Source organism: Arachis duranensis, chromosome 3 (genome assembly GCF_000817695.3).
Source record: "Arachis duranensis cultivar V14167 chromosome 3, aradu.V14167.gnm2.J7QH, whole genome shotgun sequence".
Lineage (NCBI taxonomy): Eukaryota > Viridiplantae > Streptophyta > Magnoliopsida > Fabales > Fabaceae > Arachis > Arachis duranensis.
In genome coordinates, this window is record NC_029774.3 from 128,267,264 (window position 1) to 128,291,388 (window position 24,125).

At 35.1% G+C, this 24,125-nt stretch overlaps 3 protein-coding genes and 1 long non-coding RNA gene across 4 annotated transcripts; 1 reads left to right on the top strand and 3 right to left on the bottom strand.

The window, feature by feature from the left end:
- Positions 1-2,613: 2,613 nt before the first annotated feature.
- Positions 2,614-3,933, bottom strand: LOC107481573 (uncharacterized). Its single transcript, XM_016101848.1, has one exon. It carries the CDS (start codon positions 3,931-3,933, stop codon positions 2,614-2,616), a length of 1,320 nt encoding a protein of 439 aa, XP_015957334.1.
- A 21-nt stretch (positions 3,934-3,954) lies between these two features.
- Positions 3,955-5,102, bottom strand: LOC107481572 (uncharacterized). Its single transcript, XM_016101847.1, has 2 exons — positions 4,793-5,102; positions 3,955-4,748 (listed from the first exon to the last, which is right to left on the bottom strand). The coding sequence occupies exons 1-2, from the start codon at positions 5,100-5,102 to the stop codon at positions 3,955-3,957; spliced, it is 1,104 nt and encodes a 367-aa protein (XP_015957333.1).
- A 2,874-nt stretch (positions 5,103-7,976) lies between these two features.
- Positions 7,977-8,885, top strand: LOC107481897 (uncharacterized). The gene is made up of 2 exons (XR_001590655.3): positions 7,977-8,216; positions 8,597-8,885. It is a non-coding gene; the product is annotated as an uncharacterized LOC107481897 (long non-coding RNA).
- A 13,008-nt stretch (positions 8,886-21,893) lies between these two features.
- On the bottom strand, positions 21,894-23,546 carry LOC107481894 (pre-mRNA-splicing factor SPF27 homolog). Its single transcript, XM_052258773.1, has 6 exons — positions 23,233-23,546; positions 22,984-23,159; positions 22,830-22,913; positions 22,419-22,488; positions 22,209-22,342; positions 21,894-22,120 (listed from the first exon to the last, which is right to left on the bottom strand). Exons 1-6 carry the CDS (start codon positions 23,470-23,472, stop codon positions 22,063-22,065), a joined length of 762 nt encoding a protein of 253 aa, XP_052114733.1. The 5' UTR covers positions 23,473-23,546; the 3' UTR covers positions 21,894-22,062.
- Positions 23,547-24,125: the final 579 nt, after the last annotated feature.

The window sequence follows — 24,125 nt, forward strand, 5'->3', positions numbered from 1 at the left end:
ACGTTTTGCAGCCTAGTAGGGTTATTACCGCCGTTAGGCGGCAGCAGAATATGCCCTTACATGACCGGATTATACCGTATCTGGAGACTGCGGGCTTGTATCATCTTGCTAGGCTAAACAGTCAGTGGTTCTGGGTTGATGAGTCTCTCCTTAGCGCATTTATTGAGCGGTGGCGTCCGGAGACCCACACGTTCCATATGTCGTTTGGTGAGTGCACCATTACTTTACAGGATGATGCGTATCAGCTGGGTTTGCCGATTGATGGTGCGCCCGTTAGTTGGTGCTTGACTGAGTTTGAGAATCTGATGGAACACGGTAGATCAGCATGGGTGTGGTTCCGGGAGTTGTTCGGGGAGTTACCTCCACAGAGTAAAGTAAAGCAGATGACAGTGTGCTACACATGGTTCCACGAGAGGTTCCGAGTTCTTCCTTCAGATGCTACTGATGAGACCGTGCGTGTATACGCACGCGCTTATATCCTGATGTTGTTGTCGTCTCAGCTGTTTGCGGACAAGAATATAAACAGGGTACACCTCCGCTGGTTGCCTTATTTGGCATCATTGGACGACTTGGGCAGATATAGCTGGGGCTCCGCTGCACTAGCTTGGTTGTATAGGTGTCTTTGTCGTGGTACAAACAGGAACGTCGTAAACTTGGCTGGGCCGCTACAGCTGCTACAGTCTTGGATTTTCTGGAGGTTTCCCACTCTAAGGCCCACTGGTTTTGACCGATTCGGGTTTCCGCTTGCTTCCAGGTATGGTTTAAAATTTTCCGATCATAAATTGTAAAAACAGCATGTGTTATGGCTTGTTTTGACATCATTTCAATTTAAATTGTAGGTGGGCCGAGTTTGTGCCGAGGAACGATGCAGGGGCACAGAGATTAGTTTCCGCACGCCATGCACTGGATCGACTGCGTGTCCACGATGTGAGTGATTTATTTATTACTGATAGTTGTACTAGTTTTTCTTACATGTCACTGCCTCATCAAACTCATACTGTTTCTGTGCAGTTTGTGTGGGAGCCTTATTCTTCTGCTGATGTTGCTGCTGTTATTCATCCGGAGATACTGACTGACGAGCACCGACGGCTATGGACGGCCATCACTAGCCTGATATATTTTGCTGCGATCGAGTGGCACCAGGTCGATAGGGTTCTACCCCAGTTCGGCGGTGTTCAGCATCTCCCAGATGGAGCTCTGAACATAGATTGGCTACATGTGAAGGATGGTAGGGGTGGGGACCGGTGGTTTCCTACATATTATCAGGAGTGGCACCAGCTTTGGGAGGACAGGCTTCAGTCAGTCATATGGGTCGATCGAGTCCTCGACCCCGGTCCATCAGCAGATTACCTGGAGTGGTGGTGCCGTGTGGCGCACAGGTTCCTATCCCCAGCTGTAGCATTTCAGGATCCAAGGCCGATTGTGTTGACTGAGGAGGCGCGTCACAGAGGGTCATCCCAGGCACCTCCTAGAGTGCACGTTTATGACAGACTAGATAACAGACGAGTCGATCGGCGTCGCCGTATAGGGACCCGGACCACCGATTGCGAGTGGAGGGAGTTTGCCGACCGTTTGGAGCAGGACGTTCCTGGAGCTGAGGCTGGGGATGCAGTGGACTACCGTGTTCCTCGATGTAGAGGCAGACGGCCGCCTGCGCGGCCTAACCGTCGAGGTGCGCCTGACAGAGGACCATCCGAGCAGGGGGACGGCACTGATCACGTGCCCGCTGATGATGTAGTTGGATCAGCACAGCTATGGATCAGCCGACGTTCGACGTGGGTTCTAGCTCTCAGCTGTTTGGGAACGTGAGCCCATATGGTTTTGCTGAGTTTACTACCGCGGCTGTCGGGATGGACATTGCTGATCCTGTTACTGAGTCCGAGTTCTACAGAGACATAGCAGACATGCTTAGGGATGATGATGATACCCATTATAGGCCACAGATGCCTGAGGAGCATGCCCAGCTTGCTGCTCAGCAGCCACGGAGTGACGATGTTCAAGCTCAGTTGGCAGTTGACCTCAACGAGCCGGCAGTATCGCCGTCTGACCCATGGTTTGCGTTAGGAGGGACACCTGCCTCTGCTTTCAGCGCGGTTCCCGCACACCCCTCAGCACCAGCGGCAGATCACAGACCTAGGCGGGTGAGGCGTCCTCCTTTGTGTGGCACCGGAGGTCACTTGCTTGGCCAGTTCGACGATGATGACAGTGACACCATTGAGGATTCTGATTAGTTATGTTATATGTTCCTGTCCGGTAGGGACTTTGTTAGTTTATGTATTGAGCATGCTAGTTAGTTTATGTATTGAGCATGCTAGTTAGTATTTATGGCTTTCAGACTTATGTTAAATATTATTTATCTTTTGACCAAGTAGTTTAACCGGCTTCAGATTATTTGATGTGTTCCTCTACGGTTTATATTATAATGCACAATATGAAAGATGTCCAAAGTGGTTTAATGAAACAGGTAAAATAACAATAGGTTTATTCATCTGAAATTTCTTTGTTAAAGAAACATGTTGACAGTCACATACTTAACCAACGATACATTACTAAGATTATCTAGACCATGAAACAACTGAAACAGCATAGAAGGGGGGTTACACGACATGAGATCTACGCATCCCCTCCACCACTTTGTCTTCGCTGGTGACAGTTCCTTCGCGTATGCCCAGGCTGACGGCATAGCCCACAACGCTCCGGCTGATTCTCTTGAGACTGATCCATGCTTCCACGGATCCTGGTTGCCTTTGGACGACCTTCCTTTGCACGCCGCATATTAGGGTCAGGAATGATGGTTGGCCCAGCATATGGAGGCCATAGTCCTTCAGGGATAGTTGGGAGAAACCCCTGGTTGTAAACGTTGAACACCTCACTCATACGATACACTTCGTGAACATATGACGCCCAGTTAAGCCGGGAGTAGGCGCAACACGCAATGGCGTGGCAACAAGGATAATGCAGCGCCTGGAAGTGGCCACAGTCGCATCGGTGATCTTTAAGGGAAACTCTATAGCTACCCAGCGAGAAGGTCCCCGTTGGTGTTATCTCAGCGACGGTGTACTCGAACTGATGCCTGTCGTATAATGTCACAGTGAAGCACCTAGAGTCTCTTAGGTTCCGATCAATAGCCTTGACCAATGCCTGACAGAATTCATGGCCAGATCCGAGTTGTGCCTCTGCTGTCTGTCCCCGTACCACAAATAGCTGAGCAAGCCTCCCGTAGGTTGACTTAACCAACGATGTGACCGGCAGGTTGTGAGTTCCCTTTAGCACGGAGTTCACACATTCACTGATGTTTGTGGTCATGTGCCCGAACCGTCGACCACCATCCTCATGTTGGGTCCATTTGTCATACTCCATACGGTTGGCCCAGTCACACATTGCTGGATTCTCAGTCCGCATGATGTTGAACCAGTAGTAAAACTCTGCCTCAGTCTTGGCGTAGGCAGCATTGACCAGCAACCTCCTTGAGTCCTTACCTATGAACGTTAGAGCAAAATTCGCAGCCACATGCCTTATACAGTAGGCCCGGAAAGCACGAGGAGGCAGCCATCCAGTCTCAGGTGCCTCAAGCACTGCCTTGATCCCATTATGCCTGTCTGAGATAACAAGGATACCCTCCTGAGGAGTCACATGCTCTCGGAGATTGGACAAGAAGAATGACCACGACTCTGCATTTTCGCCCTCCACAAGGGCAAATGCTATCGGCAGGATTTTCGAGTTCCCGTCCTGAGCTATCGCCAACAGCAGCGTCCCTCCATACTTCCCATACAAGTGGGTACCATCAATACTGACGAGGGGCTTGTAATGCCGGAATGCCTCGATACAGGGTGGAAATGTCCAGAAAAGACGGTGAAAGTACACCGTGGACTCATCAACCCCACCACCAATCCGAACAGGAGACGTCTTCAGCACCGTGATTGTTCCCGGCATTGTCGCCTGGATCCCTAGCATTCAACGGGGCAACTCCGCGTAAGACTCTTCCCAATCTCCATATATTTGTGCCACTGCCTTCTGCTTAGCCATCCAAACCTTCCTGTAACTAGGCCTGAAACCGTAATCAGCTTCTGTCGCTTGTTGAAGTACCTTTACCGTAACCGCAGCATCCGCCCTAACCATAGGAAGAATCCTCGCACATATAACGTGATAATCCAGCTGACGGTGATCACTTGAAATAGAAGTTGCGAGGCATGTGTGTGGCCCGTTGTACCTCCTAGCCTCCCAAGTCCCCTTTCGTGCACGAAGCGCTACACGAATCAACCAAGTACAACCCTTGCCGAATTCCTTGCATTTTCCATGATACTTCAAATGATCCGATTCGATGACTCTGTACTCAACACCTCGTCGGATGCTATAGTCCTTTACACTCAGCACAGCTTCATCTTTACTCTGGAATGATTGCCCAATCTGAAATTCTATAGAAGATCTCCCCACTCTGTTACCACTGTCTTCCTGTTGACCAAGAGCTTCCAAGTTTAGTGTGGAGAAGTGTGGAGGGTACTGATGAGAACCAGAACTTGAAGGCCGATGCTGCGCATGTGGATTGCCACCTGTGTCATCGTTGCTGTCACCATCGATATCAACAGGCTCCTGGTCAGACTCATCGTCACGCATTGCATTCTCTACTTGATCAGGTCCACCAAAGTCTTCGATATAAGGTACGAGGCCACCACCGGTGCCCACAACGTTGGGAGGCTCAATGACTGCTGCATTCTCCAAAGGTACAGAACCAACAACCTCCGTTCGGTCTAAATCAGCCACAAACGAAGGTGATTGAACCGGCGGAAGATACGGTCTGACCGCAGGCATCGAACTAGATGCACCACCCGCGGAGCTGGGCAAGGAACTGGAGCGGATGCCCTAGAACTATCGACACCAACCTCCAACTTCGCGAACAACTCATGGATTCTGATCTCCGGAAAACTCCTTACACAGTAGAACAGAACCCTAATATCTTCATCAGCCTTAACCGCAAAGGTTTCATACTGAACACCGGTCGAGACAACCGCCATGGGAATCTTGTAGAATAGTTTCTTCACCCACTTGCTACCCAACACGCCAAGCTTCTCCAAGATGTTGTTCTTCAAATCTGACAAACTCATCGACGAACTGATAAAAATACTTAGTGGTTTTCTGTCGGTAAACTTCACACCTTGGCTTTTGCTTTTTTTTTATTTTCCCAGAGCAATGCACCAGGGCAAGAAAACTCTCTTCCTCACTAGCCATACTGAGAATGATCTCTTATGGAGCTTGAATCACCCACATATATATAGACTTCCCGTCATAGTAAACCGTGGAAACCTACCAGGTTTTCTGGCCATTATTTAACCTACATAAACCGTGGTAACCCACAGGGGTTCTATGTGCAACCAACCTCCTCATAAACCGTGGTGACTCTCCACAGTTTATGCTTGCCATCTTTCCTTCGTAAACCGTGGTGACCTACCACAGTTTACACTCAAAAAATGTTGCCCCTAAACCGCTGGGACCTACCACGGTTTATGCATGTTTTGAAACCGTGGTGGGTTACCACGGATTACATAGAAATGGAGTTTTGCACATGCACGTAACAACAAACAGTTTTGCACATTCAGGTAAAGAAATCTCTCATTCTATTTATTTAAGTAAATTGCCCTAATAAATATATTAAAAACTAAAATCCATATTTTTATTTTTAATGCTAAAAATAAAAAATATACGAACAAAAATAATACATATAATATTTTAATAAATATACAGAAATAAATTTTCATTGAAATAAATTTTTTTTTGGTGACTTTCATTGAAATAAATTTGATGTTGATGATTTGTGTCTGTACAATAAATAAAGCCAATAATTTCATGCGTACCTATTTTAAATGAATGTTGGTAGACTTTTAAATATTGAGACAGAGTACTTTAAAAAAAATGGAGAAATCATCAGTGAGATTAAATCAAGGTAAAGAGAAGAGTCAAATAAAATGTAAATAAAGTAAACCAAATTAAAATCATCAAGAAAATTAAATATGTATATTCTTTTTCTTCTTCACATACCAAATAAATTTTACTTTTTAAAAAATAATTAAAAAAAAGAAACAAATTAAAGGACGAAAAAAGTATGCATGAAATTGTTTAACTATTTATTTTATAGACACAAATCATCAACATCATATTTATTTTAATGATAATTTATTTTTGTATATTTATTAAAAAATTATATATTTTATTTTATTATATTTTAATAAATACATTAAAAATGTTTATGTATGTATTAAAATAATTTTCATTATAATAATTTTTTTTCTCATACATATACTATGTATGTGTCTTGTATACAATAAAATAAAATAAATTAATTTAATTTATTATGTATATTCTATATATAATAAACCAAATTACATATAAATACTTAAATTAAATTTACTTGATTCAATTTTTACAAATTTATTTAGAATAAATATATAACTAATTTTTAATTCAGAACATCTAGATAATTTTAGCATCTAATCAATTTATCAACGTAAATTACCCATTAATTTATCACTTTGTGCTTTAATAATTTTTTCACGTACAAATTTTTAATTAATTATTTTTTATATGATAGATGAAAGGATATATTACGTTAGTATGAATTAAAATGGATAAATTTCACAAGTATGATGCACAATACAAATCGTTACTTACGATTTGTATAACAAAAAAAATCGTTACTCACGATTTCATAAATCATATTTTTTAAAATTAAAAAATTAAAATTGTGACGAACGATTTCTTATTTTTTTTGTTTTATTTGAAATCGTAATTCACGATTTCTGTTAACTTTTTTTAATTTTTTGTCTTATTTAAAATCGTTATTCACGATTTCTTTTTATCCCATATTACTGCATTACACCAAAACATCATAATATTAATAAAAAATACTAATAATAACCCAATATAAAAAAAATTAGCCTACAAATTCAGATAGCGGGTAAGAATATCATCTCTTGTACGGGTTGAGATCTAGCTTTAGATTTTTGCTACACCCAAACGGTAAGCAAATCAACTCAACTGTGCAGGTGGGCCTCCTACGATATCTGTTGTCTCCCCAATTACGTGGCGGAAATCTAGCGCTTTCCTTCCTTCGTCTGAGATCAACACTCAAGAGAGATAAGAAGGTAAACTAGAAAAACAGAAGAGAGAGAAAAAAAATTGCAATGAAAAAAAAGTCATCAAGCTCCAGCATCGGTGGTGTGGGCTCCACGGCTCTGCGTTCATAGGTCACCGTCAACACAATTTAAATATAATAATTAAAATTTATTCAATAGTTTAATATAATTATATTTATATGTTAATTATTTTTTGTTATTTATAAAGATTTGTGAAATTTGAAAATATAGAGTATCAACTAACTCACGGATTTTGTTTAGGAAATGTATGATAAAGCATAGCGTAGTAATTAGTAAAAATAAATTCTCTCAATATTTTTAATAATTAAAAAAATAAAATATAATTTTTAATTTTTTTAATTTTATTTATAAAATTAATAATAAAAAATTACACTTTATTTTTCCGGTGGTTAAAAAAATTTGAGAAATAAATAAATGAAAGTAAGTATTGGTAATGGTAGCTAGGGTTAGGAGAAGGGCACGTGATGCAGGTTAAAGGGATAAGAGAGGGAATCCGAAGGCAATTCCCAAGAAGAAGAACATGTACATGTGCCAACCACAACTAACACCTAGCCTTGCCCTGCCTACCCCGCTCCACCCTATCCCAATGGCCCACCACCTCCTTTTCTGTCATCCATCACCATTCACCATTCGCGCACGCCACCCAACCAGCAGAACATTTCTTTTTTTTTTAAAATATATATTTATTTATTTATAAAATTAAATATGAAAATATGTCATATGGCTGTTTGTTGGGCTTGAAGGGCATAAAAAGTCATGGGTCTTGGTGGTGAAATTTGCACGGGTTCCTTTCCAACTTCTCTATATAACCATATCAACAAGGTTGGTATATGCCTCACTACTCGTAAAAAGATAGGGTTTTCTAGGTGCCCCTTTGAGCACTTGAGTTGAGTTGGATCGGATCGGACTCTCGGAGTAGTTCTTACTTTCCATTTACAGTAGGATCGGTTTCGAATATATACTTGAGCTAGGATGAGATGAGATGCATGAGTGCTACTAGATCTATATAAGCTAATATATATGGCTCCTCCTTATATTCTAATCACAGTTTTAACTATGATAGTCAAGGTTTAACTTTTGAAGTGCCCTTGTTCTTGCTTATGAAACTCTTGCTGCAAGCTAGTTTGTTCTTTATTTATTTGTTTGGTTTTAGTAGGGTTTGGATGTGGAAGATGGTGATGAGTGGAGCTCCTTGAAGTCCAACAGAGGGTCTTGGTGGGTGGATTGAGCTGCTAAGCTATGGATCCCACAGTACTACCCATATATACCCCCATTATGCAGTGGTAGTTCTGCGGATTCCATATCCTGGGAGCTTCATTACCTTTCCTCAGATCCTTATTTGGATTGAAGGGAGCTCTACATAGCATCCTCTTTCTAATTAACTTGTACTCTTCAATTTGTTAGATTTAGTTTTTATGTTACCTCCCTCTCATTTTTGTGTGGTACAGGAACCCCATCTGGCTGCAGTGGTGCAACCGAGCTAGGTGCTGCAGCTCTATATAACGCGTTATGCGATCTCCACTATCTCTCAATCAACATTAATTAGTTTGGCTTGTAGATCCGGATCACATATCACTTATCAGTACAGTGTTGCTCCAAATTCATTTTATTTTTTAGTTGCAGTTATTAACTAGTTGTTCGCCTTTAAACAACATTTGTTTTATTCATACATGCCGAGTTAAGAATGTATGCTTTTATCTGGTTGTCCGATAAAGTGATAACTTGATAAATTTGGTATTGTTGTTGCCGATTTAGGGCGGTATATTGATGTATTGATATTAGGTTTAATATTGCATATTTGCATCGAAATTGTTCACCTATAAAAAAAAAATTAGCCAAAAACAGTTTGAATTTATTTTATTTAACATAACAATTAATGAATCTTAACTAAGATAAATTGTAGTTGTTTTTTTTGTCATTCTAACTTGCCGATATTGAATCAAGGAACTGAACTCTTGAGGGTGAGAGTGAGTTTGGATGACAGTAAGAGATTTGGAGATATACCCTAAATTAAGTTTCTGAATGAATGGCTTTAGATTTTAGAAGTGTACACGTATAAGATTGAGTTAGATTATATTATCTAATTTACTTTAAAATAAGTATAAATATTAAATAAAATATTTATGGTTAATTATTAGATAGAATATTGTTGTATTAATCTTTTTTCTAGACAATTTAATTTTGTGTTCTTATTTTTTAGAGATATTGAAAAGAGAGAATTTTGTATTAAAACTGAAATTTTAGTTATCAAATTAATACATTAGAGTCCTAATTTTTCACTACTTTTTAATTTAGATGTGGAAGTGAAAATGGGATAGAACCCACCTATAGAGTGTATGGATGTTTTATGCATGTTTCCCTTATCTATATCCCTCTCTTGAAGCTCCACTCTCTTCCTTTGTTCTTTTCTTCAACCTTTTTCTAGCCCCCATTTTCATTCTTTTTCGTCACCTTCAAACTTTTGAAAAAAAATTAATTACAATGTCAAAGAAGCAGAAATATAAAAATGTTTTGTTTGTTATTTTAATTATGTAAATTTGTTTTTAAATTTTTTATATAATTGAAATATTATAAATAATACTAAAAATTAAGATTGTTAATAATAGTTAGGGCAATAGTTAAAATTATATATTTAAATTTAGTTAGTGAATATGTTAATTAATGATAATATTTAGATTAGACTAATGTAGTAGATTAGTAAAAAATATATGTTTAGAATTGTTTCTAATAATTTAGAGAATTATAACTAATTATTATTAGACCTATGTTATTATTATTATTGTATAATTTTTGTAAAGTATAATTTATAGAAGATTATATTTTTGATCGAGTAATAATTATTTATTTATTGTGAGATATTAAATTGACATAAATATATTATAATAATATTATTGTAGTTGAAATAGATTTGTCATATGGTTTAGGGTTAATTAGTTATTATTAATAGTAGGTTAGTATTTATTATTAGTGAAATAGAAATAATTATTATCCGATTTATTTATGAATAAATAAATAAATAATTATGTAAAAATTAAGTTAATAAAGATTTAGGTAACAGTTGACTAAAATATTTAATATGAATAATAATATCATAATTTTTGAAAATTAAAAACTATGTGAAATAATTTTTAGTACTATTAATAAAATTTAGTAGTTAAATTACTATTATTATTATTATTATTATTGTAAAATAACTAAATAAATAAATAAAGAAAAGATAATAAATATAAAACATGGAAATATAGTTAGATAACACTCGTATTAATTTTCACTAGAATTACTATATCAATATAATAGATATAATTATGTATTGAATAATATTAAAGTATATAAGAAAGAGAATAATAAAAAAGAGAGGGAGAGAGAAGAATGTTGTATTCTTATTGTTGTTGTTTCTCCTGAGACTTTAGCCTCCTATTTATAGATACAAAAGGTCAAATATTCAAAGCTCCATTTAATATCATTTTGGCTTGGGAGCTTCATTTTTCATAGGGAAAATGAGCATTCACGTCTTTTTGAACTTATCACAACACTCCTCTTTGAATGACCATTTAGGATTATGCCTCATTAAAATCTTACTAAAGAAAAATTCAGTGGAAAAAAAACTTTAGTGAAGAAAAAAGAGTACAAAATTCTTTGTGATAGGGACTGCCTCATTAAAAACCTTGTCAAGAAAAACCCAATGGGAAAAAAAACTTGACCAAGGAAAAAAGGGAAAAAAAACTTGACCAAGGAAAAAAGAGTACAGTATCTCCCTCTTGTCGACATCATTTAATGTCTCGAAATCGACGCATCCCAATCTCATGTACCAATCTTTCAAATGAGGATTTTGAGAGTGACTTTGTAAATAAATCTGCCAGATTGTCACTTGAGCGGATCTGTTGGACATCAATTGTCCATTGATTTTGAAGATCATGAGTGAAGAAGAATTTAGAAGAAATATGTTTTGTTCTATCACCTTTGATGTATCCGCCTTTAAGTTGAGCAATGCATGCTATATTATCTTCAAACAGGACAGTTGGAAATATCTTATGATCAATCAGTCCACATGATGACAGAATATACTGGATCAAACTCTTGAGCCAAAAACACTCGCGACTTGCTTCATGAATCGCAAATATTTCAGCATGATTAGAGGAAGTTGCTGCTATCGTCTGTTTTGTGGACCTCCATAATATAGCTGTACCACCATATGTGAACAGATATCCTGTTTGAGATCTCCCTTTATGGGGATCAGACAAGTATCCAGCATCTGCATAGCCAACTAGTTGTGACTTGGTTTCATAGGGATAAAACAATCTCATATCAACCGTTCCATGAAGATATCGAAAGATTTGTTTGATTCCACTCCAATGTCTTCTGGTTGGAGAGCAACTATATCTTGCTAGTAAATTCACAGTAAATGATATATCGGGTCGCGTATTATTAGCAAGATACATTAGCGCTCCAATGGCACTAAGATATGGTACTTCAGAACCAAGGATATCTTCATTTTCTTCTTTAGGACGGAATTGATCTTTTTTCACATCCAAAGATCTTACGATCATTGGGTACTCAAGGGATGTGACTTATCCATATAAAATCTCTTCAAGATCTTTTCTGTGTATGTCGCTTGATGAATAAAGATCCCATTTCTTGTATGCTCGATCTGCAGGCCGAGACAAAATTTAGTCTTTCCAAGATCTTTCATCTCAAACTCTTCTTTTAGAGTTTTTATAATTGTTGGAATCTCTTCAGGAGTCCCAATGATAATTAAATCATCAATGTACACAGCAATTATAATGAATCCAGATGCAGTTTTCTTTATGAAAACACATGGGCATATATCATCATTCTTGAAACCGTTTTTTGCCAGATACTCAGTAAGACAATTATACCACATTCGTCCAGATTGCTTTAGACCATATAAAGATCTTTGCAATTTGACTGAGTATAACCCTTGCGAATATTCATTGTATGGTTTAGATATCTTTAGTCCTTCAGGGACTTTCATATAGATATCCCGATCTAATGAGCCGTATAAGTAGGCTGTTACCACATCCATTAAATGCATATGCAGTTTATAATATGCAGATATATTGACCAAATAACGCAATGTTATCGCATCCACTACAGGGTAATACGTTTCTTCATAATCTATACTGGACCTTTCTGAAAAACCTTGTGCCACAAGTCGGGCTTTATAGCGCACAACTTCATTTTTCTCATTTCGTTTTCTCACAAATACCCATCGGTATCCAACATGTTTTATATCTTCAGGTGTACGGACTACAGGTCCAAAGACTTCACGTTTTGCAAGTGAGTCTAATTCAGCCTTCGTGGCTTCTTTTTATTTTGGCCAATCATCCCTTTGTCGACATTCTTCGACTGATCTTGGCTCAAGATCCTTACTTTCATGCATGATATTCAATGCCACATTATATTCAAATATTTCATTGACAATTGTCTTATTTCGGTCTCATTTCTCTCATGTAAAGATATAATTTATCGAGATCTCATCATTTTCACAATTTTCAAGTACCTGAACGTCTTCTGGCGTTAAAACTATAACAGAATTTTGGACAACTGCAGGTGTCTCTACTATATCTTTTTCACAGGAATATTATTTACCTCTTTTCTCTTTCAAGGATTTTTGTCTTTGGAACCGACAGGCCTGCCATGCTTCTGGCGTGAATTTGCTTCAGTGGCTACTTGTCCTGCTGGGACATCAATTCGAATTGGAGCATTTTCCGCTGGTATATAAGATTTAGTTATCCTCTTTGTATCGGAAAATGCATCAGGCAATTCATTTGCTATTCTTTGCAAATGTATAATCTTTTGAACTTCTAGTTCACATTGCCCTGATCGAGGATCTAAATGCATCAATGATGATGCATTCCAATTAAGTTCCTTTTCAAGAATCTTATTCTCTCCCCCTAATGTTGGAAATTTTGATTCATCAAAATGACAATTCGTAAACCGGGCTTTAAATACATCTCCCGTTTGTATCTCAAGATACCTCAATATAGAGGGAGAATCATATCCAACATATATTCCCAATTTTCTTTGGGGTCCCATTTTGGTGTGATTAGGTGGTGCAATGGGAACATATATCGCACACCCAAATATTGTTAAATGGGAAACATTTGGCTGCTGGCCAAAAGCTAATTGCATAGGAGAGAACCGATGGTAATTCGTTGGTCTCAAACGAATAAGAGCTGCGGCATGTAAAATAGCATGACCCCAAACCGAGGTTGGGAGATTTGTTCTCATAAGCAAGGGTCTAGCAATTAACTGGAGGCGTTTAATAAGCGATTCTGCTAACCCATTTTGTGTCTGAACATAAGCTACTGGATGTTCAACACTTATTCCATTAGCCATACAATAAGCATCAAAAGTTTGGGAAGTAAATTCACCAGCATTATCAAGGCAAATTGCTTTGATTGGATTTTCTGGAAAGTGTGCTTTTAATCGAATAATTTGATCCGGTAATCTCGCAAACGCGAGGTTGCGAGAGGACAATAAGCACACATGTGACCATCTCAAAGATGCGTCTATTAGGACCATAAAATATCTAAAAGATCCACATGGTGGATGAATAGGTCCACATATATCACCTTGAATCCTTTCTAGAAATTTAGGGGACTCAAATCCAATCTTTACTGGTGATGGCCTTAAAATTAACTTTCTTTGAGAACATGCAGCACAACAAAATTCACTATATTTAAGAATCTTCTGGTTCTTTAGTGAATGTCCATGAGAGTTTTCAATAGTTCTCCTCATCATGGTTGTTCCCGAATGACCCAAACGGTCGTGCCAAATTATGAATTCATTTGGGCTAGTAAACTTCTGGTTTACAGTGGCATGTCATTCAATTACACTAATCTTGGTATAATACAACCCAGATGAAAGTGAGGGTAACTTTTCTAATATAACATTTTTATTTAAATCATGATTTGTGATACATAAATACTCATGACTTCCCTCATTCATAGTCTCAATATGATATCCATTTCGGCAAATATCTTTAAAACTCAACAAGTTTCTTCGAGACTTGGTAGAAAATAGTGCATTATTTATTATGAATTTTATTCCTCTGGGAAACAAAATTATAGCTCTTTCGGAGCCTTCAATCACATTGCCTGAGCCAATAATAGTATTAACACATTCTTCTTTTGGCACCAGATGGGTAAAATATATATCACTTTTGAGAATAGTGTGCGAACTTGCACTATCCGCAAGGCATACATCTTCATTACATATCCTTGTCATTTTTTTCAAAGACAAATAATAATAAAATGAGTAGTATGCACAGTTAAATTGAATACTTGATCGGAATTATTTTTCTAAGAAATACTGTACATAAAAATAATGTCATATACTAAAATTTTATTTTAAAACATGACACATTTAATAATTTCAAAATTCATAAACATTAATATTTCATTATTTATATACATCATATTTGAAACTTAAATACATAGAAAATAAAACTTAACAATAAGTTCTTTACATTATTTATTTACATGAATGCTTAATAATCTCACACATTAAACTATTCCATCATTGATCAAATGACCAATATTTCCTTCAGGATCCTCAAAGAAATCAGATACATCATAATGAGTGGTGGAGTTCTCAGCCTCATTTGAAACAAAATTTGTTTCCTTTCCTTTGTCATCCTTTTTCAAAGATGCCTGGTAAAGATCGACTAGGTGCCTTGGGGTACGACAGGTACATGACTAATGGCCCTTTCCACCACAACGGAAACACTTATCCTCTGTTGATTTATTCTACCCGATATTTCTTTCTTTATCCCACTTCTGGTGAGATCCTCTCTTTTGAATATAATTCCTTTTCCTTCCATAATTTTTCTTGTTATTAAAACCTTGTCATTTACCTCTTCTGGGGTAATTTGCCGCATTTACTTCAGGAAATGGGGCGACGCCAGCTGAACGCGCTTCATGATTTTTCAAGAGCAAATCATTGTTGCGTTCAGCAACTCATTGTTGCGTTCAGCAACAAGAAGGCAAGAAATTAACTCAGAATATTTTTTAAACCCTTTTTCTCGATACTGCTGCTGTAGGAGCACATTCGAGGCATGGAAGGTCAAGAGAATTTTCTCTAACATATCATTATCAGATATATTTTTCCTACATAATTTCATTCGTGAGGTGATTCGAAACATTGCAGAATTATATTCATTTATAGATTTAAAATCTTGTAAACGCAAGTGCGTCCATTCATATCGGGCTTGAGGAAGTATTACCGTTTTTTTATGATTATACCTTTCTTCAATGTCTTTCCAAAGATCTGCAAGATCTTTTAATGTGAGATATTCATTTTTCAATCCTTCGTCAAGATGACGACGAAGAAAAATCATGGCTTTGGCTTTATCCTTCTGGGATGCATTATTTTCAGCCTTAATGGTATCTCCAAGATCCATTGAATCAAGATGAATTTCAGCATCTAGTATCCATGATAAATAATTATTTCCAGATATATCAAGAGCATTGAATTCAAGATAAGAAAAAGCTTCGACATAATAAAAATTTGTTACTGAGTCTTCCTAAAAATTTGATCAGAGTCTCGTGCTGATAACGTGTTGTAAAATAACTAAATAAATAAATAAGGAAGAGATAATAAATATAAAATATAGAAATATAATTAGATAACACTCGTAGAAATTTTTACTAGAATTACTATATCAATATAATAGATATAATTATTTATTGAATAATATTAAAGTATATAAGAAAGAGAATAATAAAAAAGAGAGGGAGAGAGAAGAATGTTGTATTCTTATTGTTGTTGTTTCTCCTGAGACTTTAGCCTCCTATTTATAGATACAAATGGTCAAATATTCAAAACTCCATTTAATATATTTTGGCTTGGGAGCTTCATTTCTCATAGGGAAAATGGACATCTACGTCCTTTTGAACTTATCACAACAATTATTATTATTATTCTGAAGTTTAGTAAATTGGATTTAGTAAAATCAATTTTTTTGGTATTTTTAATAATTAATGATTATTGTTAGATATTTAATTAATATGTTTTATGTAGTTAAATTTATAAATATTTTAATAATATAGTTAAATAATTGGTAAGTTAGTTGTATTTATACATACATGTTAGTTATTAAATTAGCTAATTAATAGTAAATTTAATATTAGTTTAATAAATTAGTTACTATAATTAGAAAATTATTAATTTTTAGTAGTAAATTAGTAATTATTAATTATTTGACTAATAGTTTGCTATATTTTTGTAGAGTTCATAGAATTTGACATGTAACTATTTATTGCCTCCGAATCGGTACAATCAAAATATGGAGGAGTATGAGCATTTATGGGTTATTGGTTTTTATCACGTTTCCCACATTAGAATAGTTCAATATTAAAAAACATTGGTAAATGCTCTAGTCGAGAGGTGACATTCAGACACAACACACATTTCACCTTCTGGTTGGTAAGTGTGTTGTGACATTGGAAGATGTGGTTGTTATTTTTTGTCTTCCGACAAAAGGTCTTTCAGTGACAGCAGTGACTTTGGAAGATGGTTCCTCAAATGGATGTTCGTTTGCTAGTGCATTTGCTACGTCAGTTACATTTGTCTCCATAGTGCCGTCACCTTGATATTCGTCTCCATACGGACCAATACAACTTCGTAATTACTTTCAAACTCTTCTTCACTGTCATTATTGTAATCTTCTCGTTCAATATTTTAGGCGACTTCAGATTGTTCGAACTCAATATACAACCTAATAAATGACATCTGAATGCGACTTTCAATATACATTGAAAATATCTCTAACATACTCGCTTCATCATTTGTATATTTAGTTTGAAATTGAATGAAACCACAAAATAGCGGTATAAGATATACCTGTATAAAATACATGATATTTTCTTTGACATTTTAGAATATATCTTCTCACAAATCACACATTTTAGTTCTTTAAATGAGATTGTGAATGGAATAACAATATCTAACGAATTTTCAAAAACAAATTTCACTCTTTCAAATGTTTGTAACAAAATCCAACCAAAATAATATATTTTTAATAAGACTATTATCTATTTTTCACACTCACATGAATATAAATTTTAATGTCAATTTTTTTAAGCTGATATGAAATGATAGAGATAGATATGGGTGGAGGAGTTAAGGGAAGAAGAAAAAGAAAAAAGAAAGAAGATCTACAAACTCGTATACGACACGCACATGCAAACAAATCGGACCAACCTATTTGTATTGACGCATTAAAATAACATATATATTAATCAATTTGGACAGTCCGATTCAATCTTCTCAAAATAAAAAAAAAATTAAAACTATATTGATATCTAACGATCCGACGATTAGATATTAAAAAATTCAATTTTTTTCTTTCACACAAATTAAATGGTCTGATTTGTATACCTAATTTTTTTAACCAAAAAATCAGACATTCTAATTTTTTTGCCATATAATTCAAAAAAAGCTGTTCCATATTCATGTCTAACATCACTAATTTCTATAACAAAACACAACACACACAATTTATATATCCAAAAAATAAGCCCCTAATTTTCTCAATTCCCATTTTCTGGAAACAAAGTACTTTTATAACGTTGGGTGGGAGAAGTCAAGAAGGGTTTTGCATGCCTCTATGCTTTGTCCACCCCCAATTACACTAGCTAACACTGAAAACTTTTATTCTTCAATTAATAAAATGAAAATTCATTTAGTTTTTAACTTTATTATATATAAAAGTAAAACCTTATTTTATCCTTTAAAGGTAAATTCTCGATCTTCCTAGAGTATTGAACTTCAAAGTGAGGTTAGATTATTTTTATAATAATATAGATTTTATTAAATTCTACTTCATCTATTTTAAAAATAAAAATATTTGAGAGACTAATAATTAGTCTAAATTGTCTTGTTTAAAATTTATTAATTACTGTCAAAATAAATAGATTATAAGATATAGAAAACATGTGAATATAGATGCTATATATTTATAAATGTTTAGTTAAATAAAATAAGTTTAAATTATTATTTTTTCTATCATTACTGTTTAATAATTATCTGTTACATATTTCAGTATTTTAGTATATTTAAATTTTATGTATCTTTTTGTATATATAAAGTAGATTAGAATCACACGTTTACGAAACTGTTATATATAGTTATATAAATTTAATTTTGATACACTGTACAATGTTTTATATGATTATTTATACAATTAATAAAAATAGTTGTTATTTTTTATAATATAATATTATATAATTTAATACAATGCAAAATAACTAAATTTATAAAAAAATTAATCATAAAATTTATTTACATCAATATTTTTTTTGAAATATCAAACACATATATGTATATATATGTAATTGTATTGTTAAAATCTATAGACTTCATCTCCGTATTATGATATTGAGGGTGCATATTCTTGAATAGATCTTTCAATTTGGCTAACCACCAAGTGTAAAGTCCTAATAAATTGTGGAGGCGCAGTGCTCCTAATCAAGTCCAATCTTCAGGAAAGCGTAACATGCAAAATGCATACTGTTCTTAAATGGATGATCTTAACTCATCATTTGTAATGTTTTAGTGTTTTTTTTTTAAACAGTGATAAGTATAATTTGGTCATAAAAAAATATGGAGCATAGATATTTGTAATTAGCACCATATAAGTAAATATTTTGTATTTTATCAATAAGAGTTAAGATCGGATCTTGAAAACATATTTTTCTTTTGTGAATGTGACACTTTTTTAAGTAGTTGAGGATTATAGCCGTTGATCAATTATGACATAGTAATTGTATTTGAAGATTGTAACAGAAACAAATAATGTTGCTATTTTGAAGAAATAGTAAGCAATTTATAACAATTACGAGTTAGATCACAAATTATATATAGGACTAGAAAACAGGATGTATTTCGTTGTGGTTGATGAAAAGAATCTAGCCATTAGAATGAGAGTAAAAGCTTTTTTCGATTCTTAACTATTTATTCGATGAACATTGTGTTTTCTAACAATATAAAAACACAAATCGATCTTCATCCACTTTTGTATTTGTTCAATCCAGTTTTTGAAATCAGTTAACAGTATGTCTACACTGACGTGTCAGGTAACTATGTCTATGTAGTTTTGTCTCCTTTGTAATAGCGACAAATCGTCTCCTGAGCTCCTCAACCATCTCCCTTCTCCGCTTCACCCGCTCCTTCTTTGCCACCGTCTCTTTCCTCTCTCTCGGAAACTCTTTCTCCCTCCTCTTCTCCCTCTTCTCCATCGCCTCTTAACTCCAAAACCCTAACCCCAACACCCCTAATCCGCCTCACCTCCTCTTCGGAATCATCATCAAAATTATCACCACCGTAATCATCATCAAAATACCGTATTCACTTCTCCAGACCCTCATCACAATCATTATCGTCAGCACTAATATTATCATTAAAATTCAAAAATTAAAAACATAATCACACTAAAAGAAGTACTTTAATCACTTGGAGGAAAAAATCTATTTGTTTTTTAAAAAAATTACTAAAAAAATCAAGACTAAAAAAAGGTAAAATTTGAGTGTTAAAATAAATGAAACTCATGTGTTATGGCGGTGACAGTAGTGATGAGTGACGAAGAGAAATGAGAAAGTAAAAAAAATGCAAAGAAGAAGGAGAGGAGGGAGAGAGAGTTCAGGAAAATATTCATTAATCATCATGCATAAATGATGGTGATAATATTATTATAATGATGATGATGATTGTGAGTGCGGTGGCGGTGGCGAAGAAGAGGGATTGGAAGGAGAGGGAGGAGTGTGAGTGCGGTGGTGGTGGAGAAGAGGGAGGAGAGAAGGAAGAAAGAGTTTTGGAGGATGGAGATGATTGAAGAATTTAGAGGGCGATTTGTCCCTACTACGAAGGAGACGTTACCTAACATGTCAATGTTAATCTGTTGTTAACTAGTTCTAGGGATTAGATTGAACAAATACGAAAGTAGATGGAAACTGATTTGTATTTTTATAATTACTAAAAAATATAATGTTCATCGGATAAATTATTAAGGATCGGATAGGACTTTCACTCTTAGAATGATGAAGAATTAGGATATAATGGAATGAAGTACTAGGTTTCAAGTTCTGTTTTGTCAATGTTAAGAAATAAATAAATAAATCAAAAATAAGAAGAAAAAAATACCCCTATTTAAAAGTTCTATTTACTAGAGGTGTACATGGGCCGGTCTACATCGGATTTGGTTTAACCAGACCTGACCCGAAATATAGAGCGGGTCTAACTTTTAGACCATAACCCGATCCTAGACCCGATGAAACCTACACACCTTCGGACCTGGTGAAAACCAGGTCTTTAGCATGTAAAAATCACCTAATCTCCAACCATTATTTCACAATTCACATAGTAAAATTTACTTAAAACAATATAACAAGAACCAACCATTCTCTAAAATTAAAGCATAACGATAATCAATACTAATATTGCCTAATAGCACCAAATATTTAAATAAATACAAATAACACAATATTATGCATTAGTCTAAAGTCTTATGCATTTTAAACATAAAACATTAACTTATAATCTTATAATAACTAATAACATAAAATATTAAGGTTTACAATATTTAAATTCTACATAAGAATAAGCATCATCCATCACTAATAACAAAAAATATTAATTGTGTATGATGACCGGACCACCGGGACGAGTCTGGGTGACCCGAGATATGACCTGGACCCGACCCGAAATAATGATCGGGTCTATTTTTGAGACCCTTACCTGGCCCTAGACCCGATGAAATCACACTAAATTAGCCCCTAAAATATTTGGGACAAACCAGATCTTCGAGCCGGGCCAGATCATATACACCCCTACCATCTACTATTCAAATTCAGGTACAACATATAAACCATTTGTTTGGTCCAAGTCTCTGGGCCGTTGGTCCTCTCCCATCTCAAAAACGAACACTTCTTACTTTTGGCTATAATTATGCTGCATGCAAAGTTAGGTAAAGAATCATCTTTAAACTTTAATGGAACTAATAAAATGCTCTAATGAAAGGTTAATAATATTTGATTTTATAATTTTCTATCATATATAAATTTTATTATCTTATTTAAAAACGACTAAATACTTATTTTACCTCACATCAAAAGAACATAATTATTTTATTTTATTTTGTTCATTTTTATCTTTTGGCCAAAATTGTAATTTTAACTAAAAAACCTAAAATAGGACATTAATTTTTTTTAAATAAAAATAGAGCATTTCAAATCTTAAAAACAAAAATACTAAAATGGTACTCTAACTTAAAATGTAATATGGACACACGGAAAATAATTAGATGAGAAATATTAGAGAATTACTTTTTATTAATATTAGTCAACACTATATTTTTATACTATTAAAATTTAAAATTTAAAATATTATCGATTGTTGACCAAAAATAATAAATTTTGTTAGACATATAACATTATTCTAATTAGATATATAAATAACATTATAGTTAAATTGAATATATATATCGCGTTGCGAGCTAAGTTAATATACACAGAAGTATAAAATTATGATTCAAATAGTACACCCGATACCTAAGGGGAAAAAAGACCAAAAAGTTAAGGAAATACTAATTACTATCATAAGTAGAAATCATATGGAATTTCAAGGACATCCGTAATTTCTTCGGTCTCTATCGATTTTGGAATTTTTAGACGCTTTGGGAGTTATGGTGATTTCTTTTTACGACATAAACCTAGCTTGTTGATAATCTCAATATGTCTATTATGTATTTGAACTCCTTGGCATCCATAAACCCTTTGAATTTTATCAGCAACAACCTCAGAAGTTCTGAACCAAATAAAATTCATTCCAGAAACAACACTAGATAGTTGATAAAAAACATGAGAGAACAAAAAGGAGGAGGAGAGGGGTAATCTCATACTTCTGAAATCGACAACGGTCTATTTTCTGTGATGGCTTCCAGGTTCCAACCTCTGAAACGAAAACAACTCATTAACAGCAGCTAAGCCATACGGATGAACTTTGATGAGGAAAAACAAAAATTTCATAGCAAGTTTATACCGTTCTGCTGCTTCTGTTTTCAGTTCTTTTATGCGAGCTTCAAGAGAAGCGCAAGCAATTTGGATGTCTATATTTTTCTGACACAGATCCTTCCATTGCATGGACAAAGCATTGAGCTCGCAAGCAGTATTTTGCTGGCAAGTGAATCGAAGCGTTCAGCATTTAACAAATTACGAAAGGATAGAACAGAAAGTCAGAAAGTCATTTCACCTGATGATATTTCCTTTCACGATTTACATTTTCAATCTTTTCACCAAGTTCCTGAGCTAATTTCTGCATTCTGCAGGTATAAACACAACTGTGATCAATTGACCAGCACCACATATTGATAAACAAAAAATGAGATTAGTGTTATGTTTGACACACCACATTGCACTTTTGTCCTAGCAACCACAGGACAGCTTCATTATTTTCTAACTTGCTTCTTCAAGATTCTTGCTTATTTAGCATTTATACAATCTTCTTCATTCATTTATCAAATAAAATTGCCTCTCTGAATTAGTATAACTTTCTCTAACTGTTTTAGACGGAGTGAAGCTAGTCAAACCTAAACCTTCCTATACAATAGTATGAATGTAATTTCCAATAAAATATAGACCTAGATTGATTACATGAACAAACCTTGTCAAATATACTTCCAATCGATTGTTGTGTTGTTTCCAGGCATCGGTGCCATATTTTAACAACAAATCCACATTTTCCATCCTGCAGTAGAAAGCAAACAAAGGTTGTGAGATGTATAATCTTAATAAAGTTGAGAGAGAGAAAAAGATACCTGATATTCTGATATTGAAGAAGGCGTTGAGATCTCCGAAGTGCTTGCTTCCAAGCAGTTTCATCGTTCCTCTTATTGGCAGCTGGCACTTCAAATTCATAACGCGACCTATCAAGAGTAACGGGAGGCCTTCCGGCTCTTACACGCTCGTACTCTCTACCAACCATTGGGTACTCCTGCAAAATATCACAAACTCTTTACTCACTGCAACAATTAGAACGAAAAGAAACGAAAAACCCTAATTCTGACCTCAAAATTCAAGGTGGGAAGTGGGGGTAATTCTTTGAGGAAGTCAGCAGGCATCTTGGTACTGCGGCGCATTTCTTCCTCCACGAGACGGTCAACCTCGAACTTCACTTTGGGGTCGGCGTAGTCGGAGTCGATGTAAGGCAAAGCGTCGATGATTTCCGCGTGGGAAGAACATGCTTGGCGCCCATAAGAAGGTGGAGCTTCCAGCATCAGTACATCGCCATTGTCTCGATCCGCCATGGTTGTAGACAGAGAGAGGAGAGGGGAAGGAGGGAGTGTTTTCCTCAGCGTGAGGATCCACCACCTGCACCCAGAGTAGATTAAACGATCCAACTTCCATCTGGGAAGAGCCCAAGCCTAGTACCTTTTTTTTTTTCTGGACAGTCCTAGACCCAATAATGTTATAACATGGGAGGTGGCTAAAATAGAAAAGAGGAAGATTTTTGCTTCTTAGATTCTTCCCCTTTTGAACTTCTCCCGTTACTGAGTGATGATGCTAATGGGGTCACGTTGCCCCAGAATTATTGAGTAATATTTTTGTTTTTGTTCTCTTGGGCTTAGGCCCCATTACCATACCAAAAAAAAAAGGAGGATTGTTGTTCATTTTTTATTTTTTATTTCTCTATGAAAACACTAAACTGATACAATTTATTAACTCAATTTATATATTAATGTAATTGTACTTCATAAAATACATATAATTGTATAAAGTATTTTAATAAATTACTTATAAAATTTTTACAAACATAAACATTTGATTGAACAAAGACATAAAATTTCAAGTAATTTTGCATTGATAAGAGATTTTTGTTAAAACAAGAGAAAGTATAGGAAAGTAATGAATTTAGTATACAATATGTATAAAGAAACTATAATCAATTAATAATTAATTT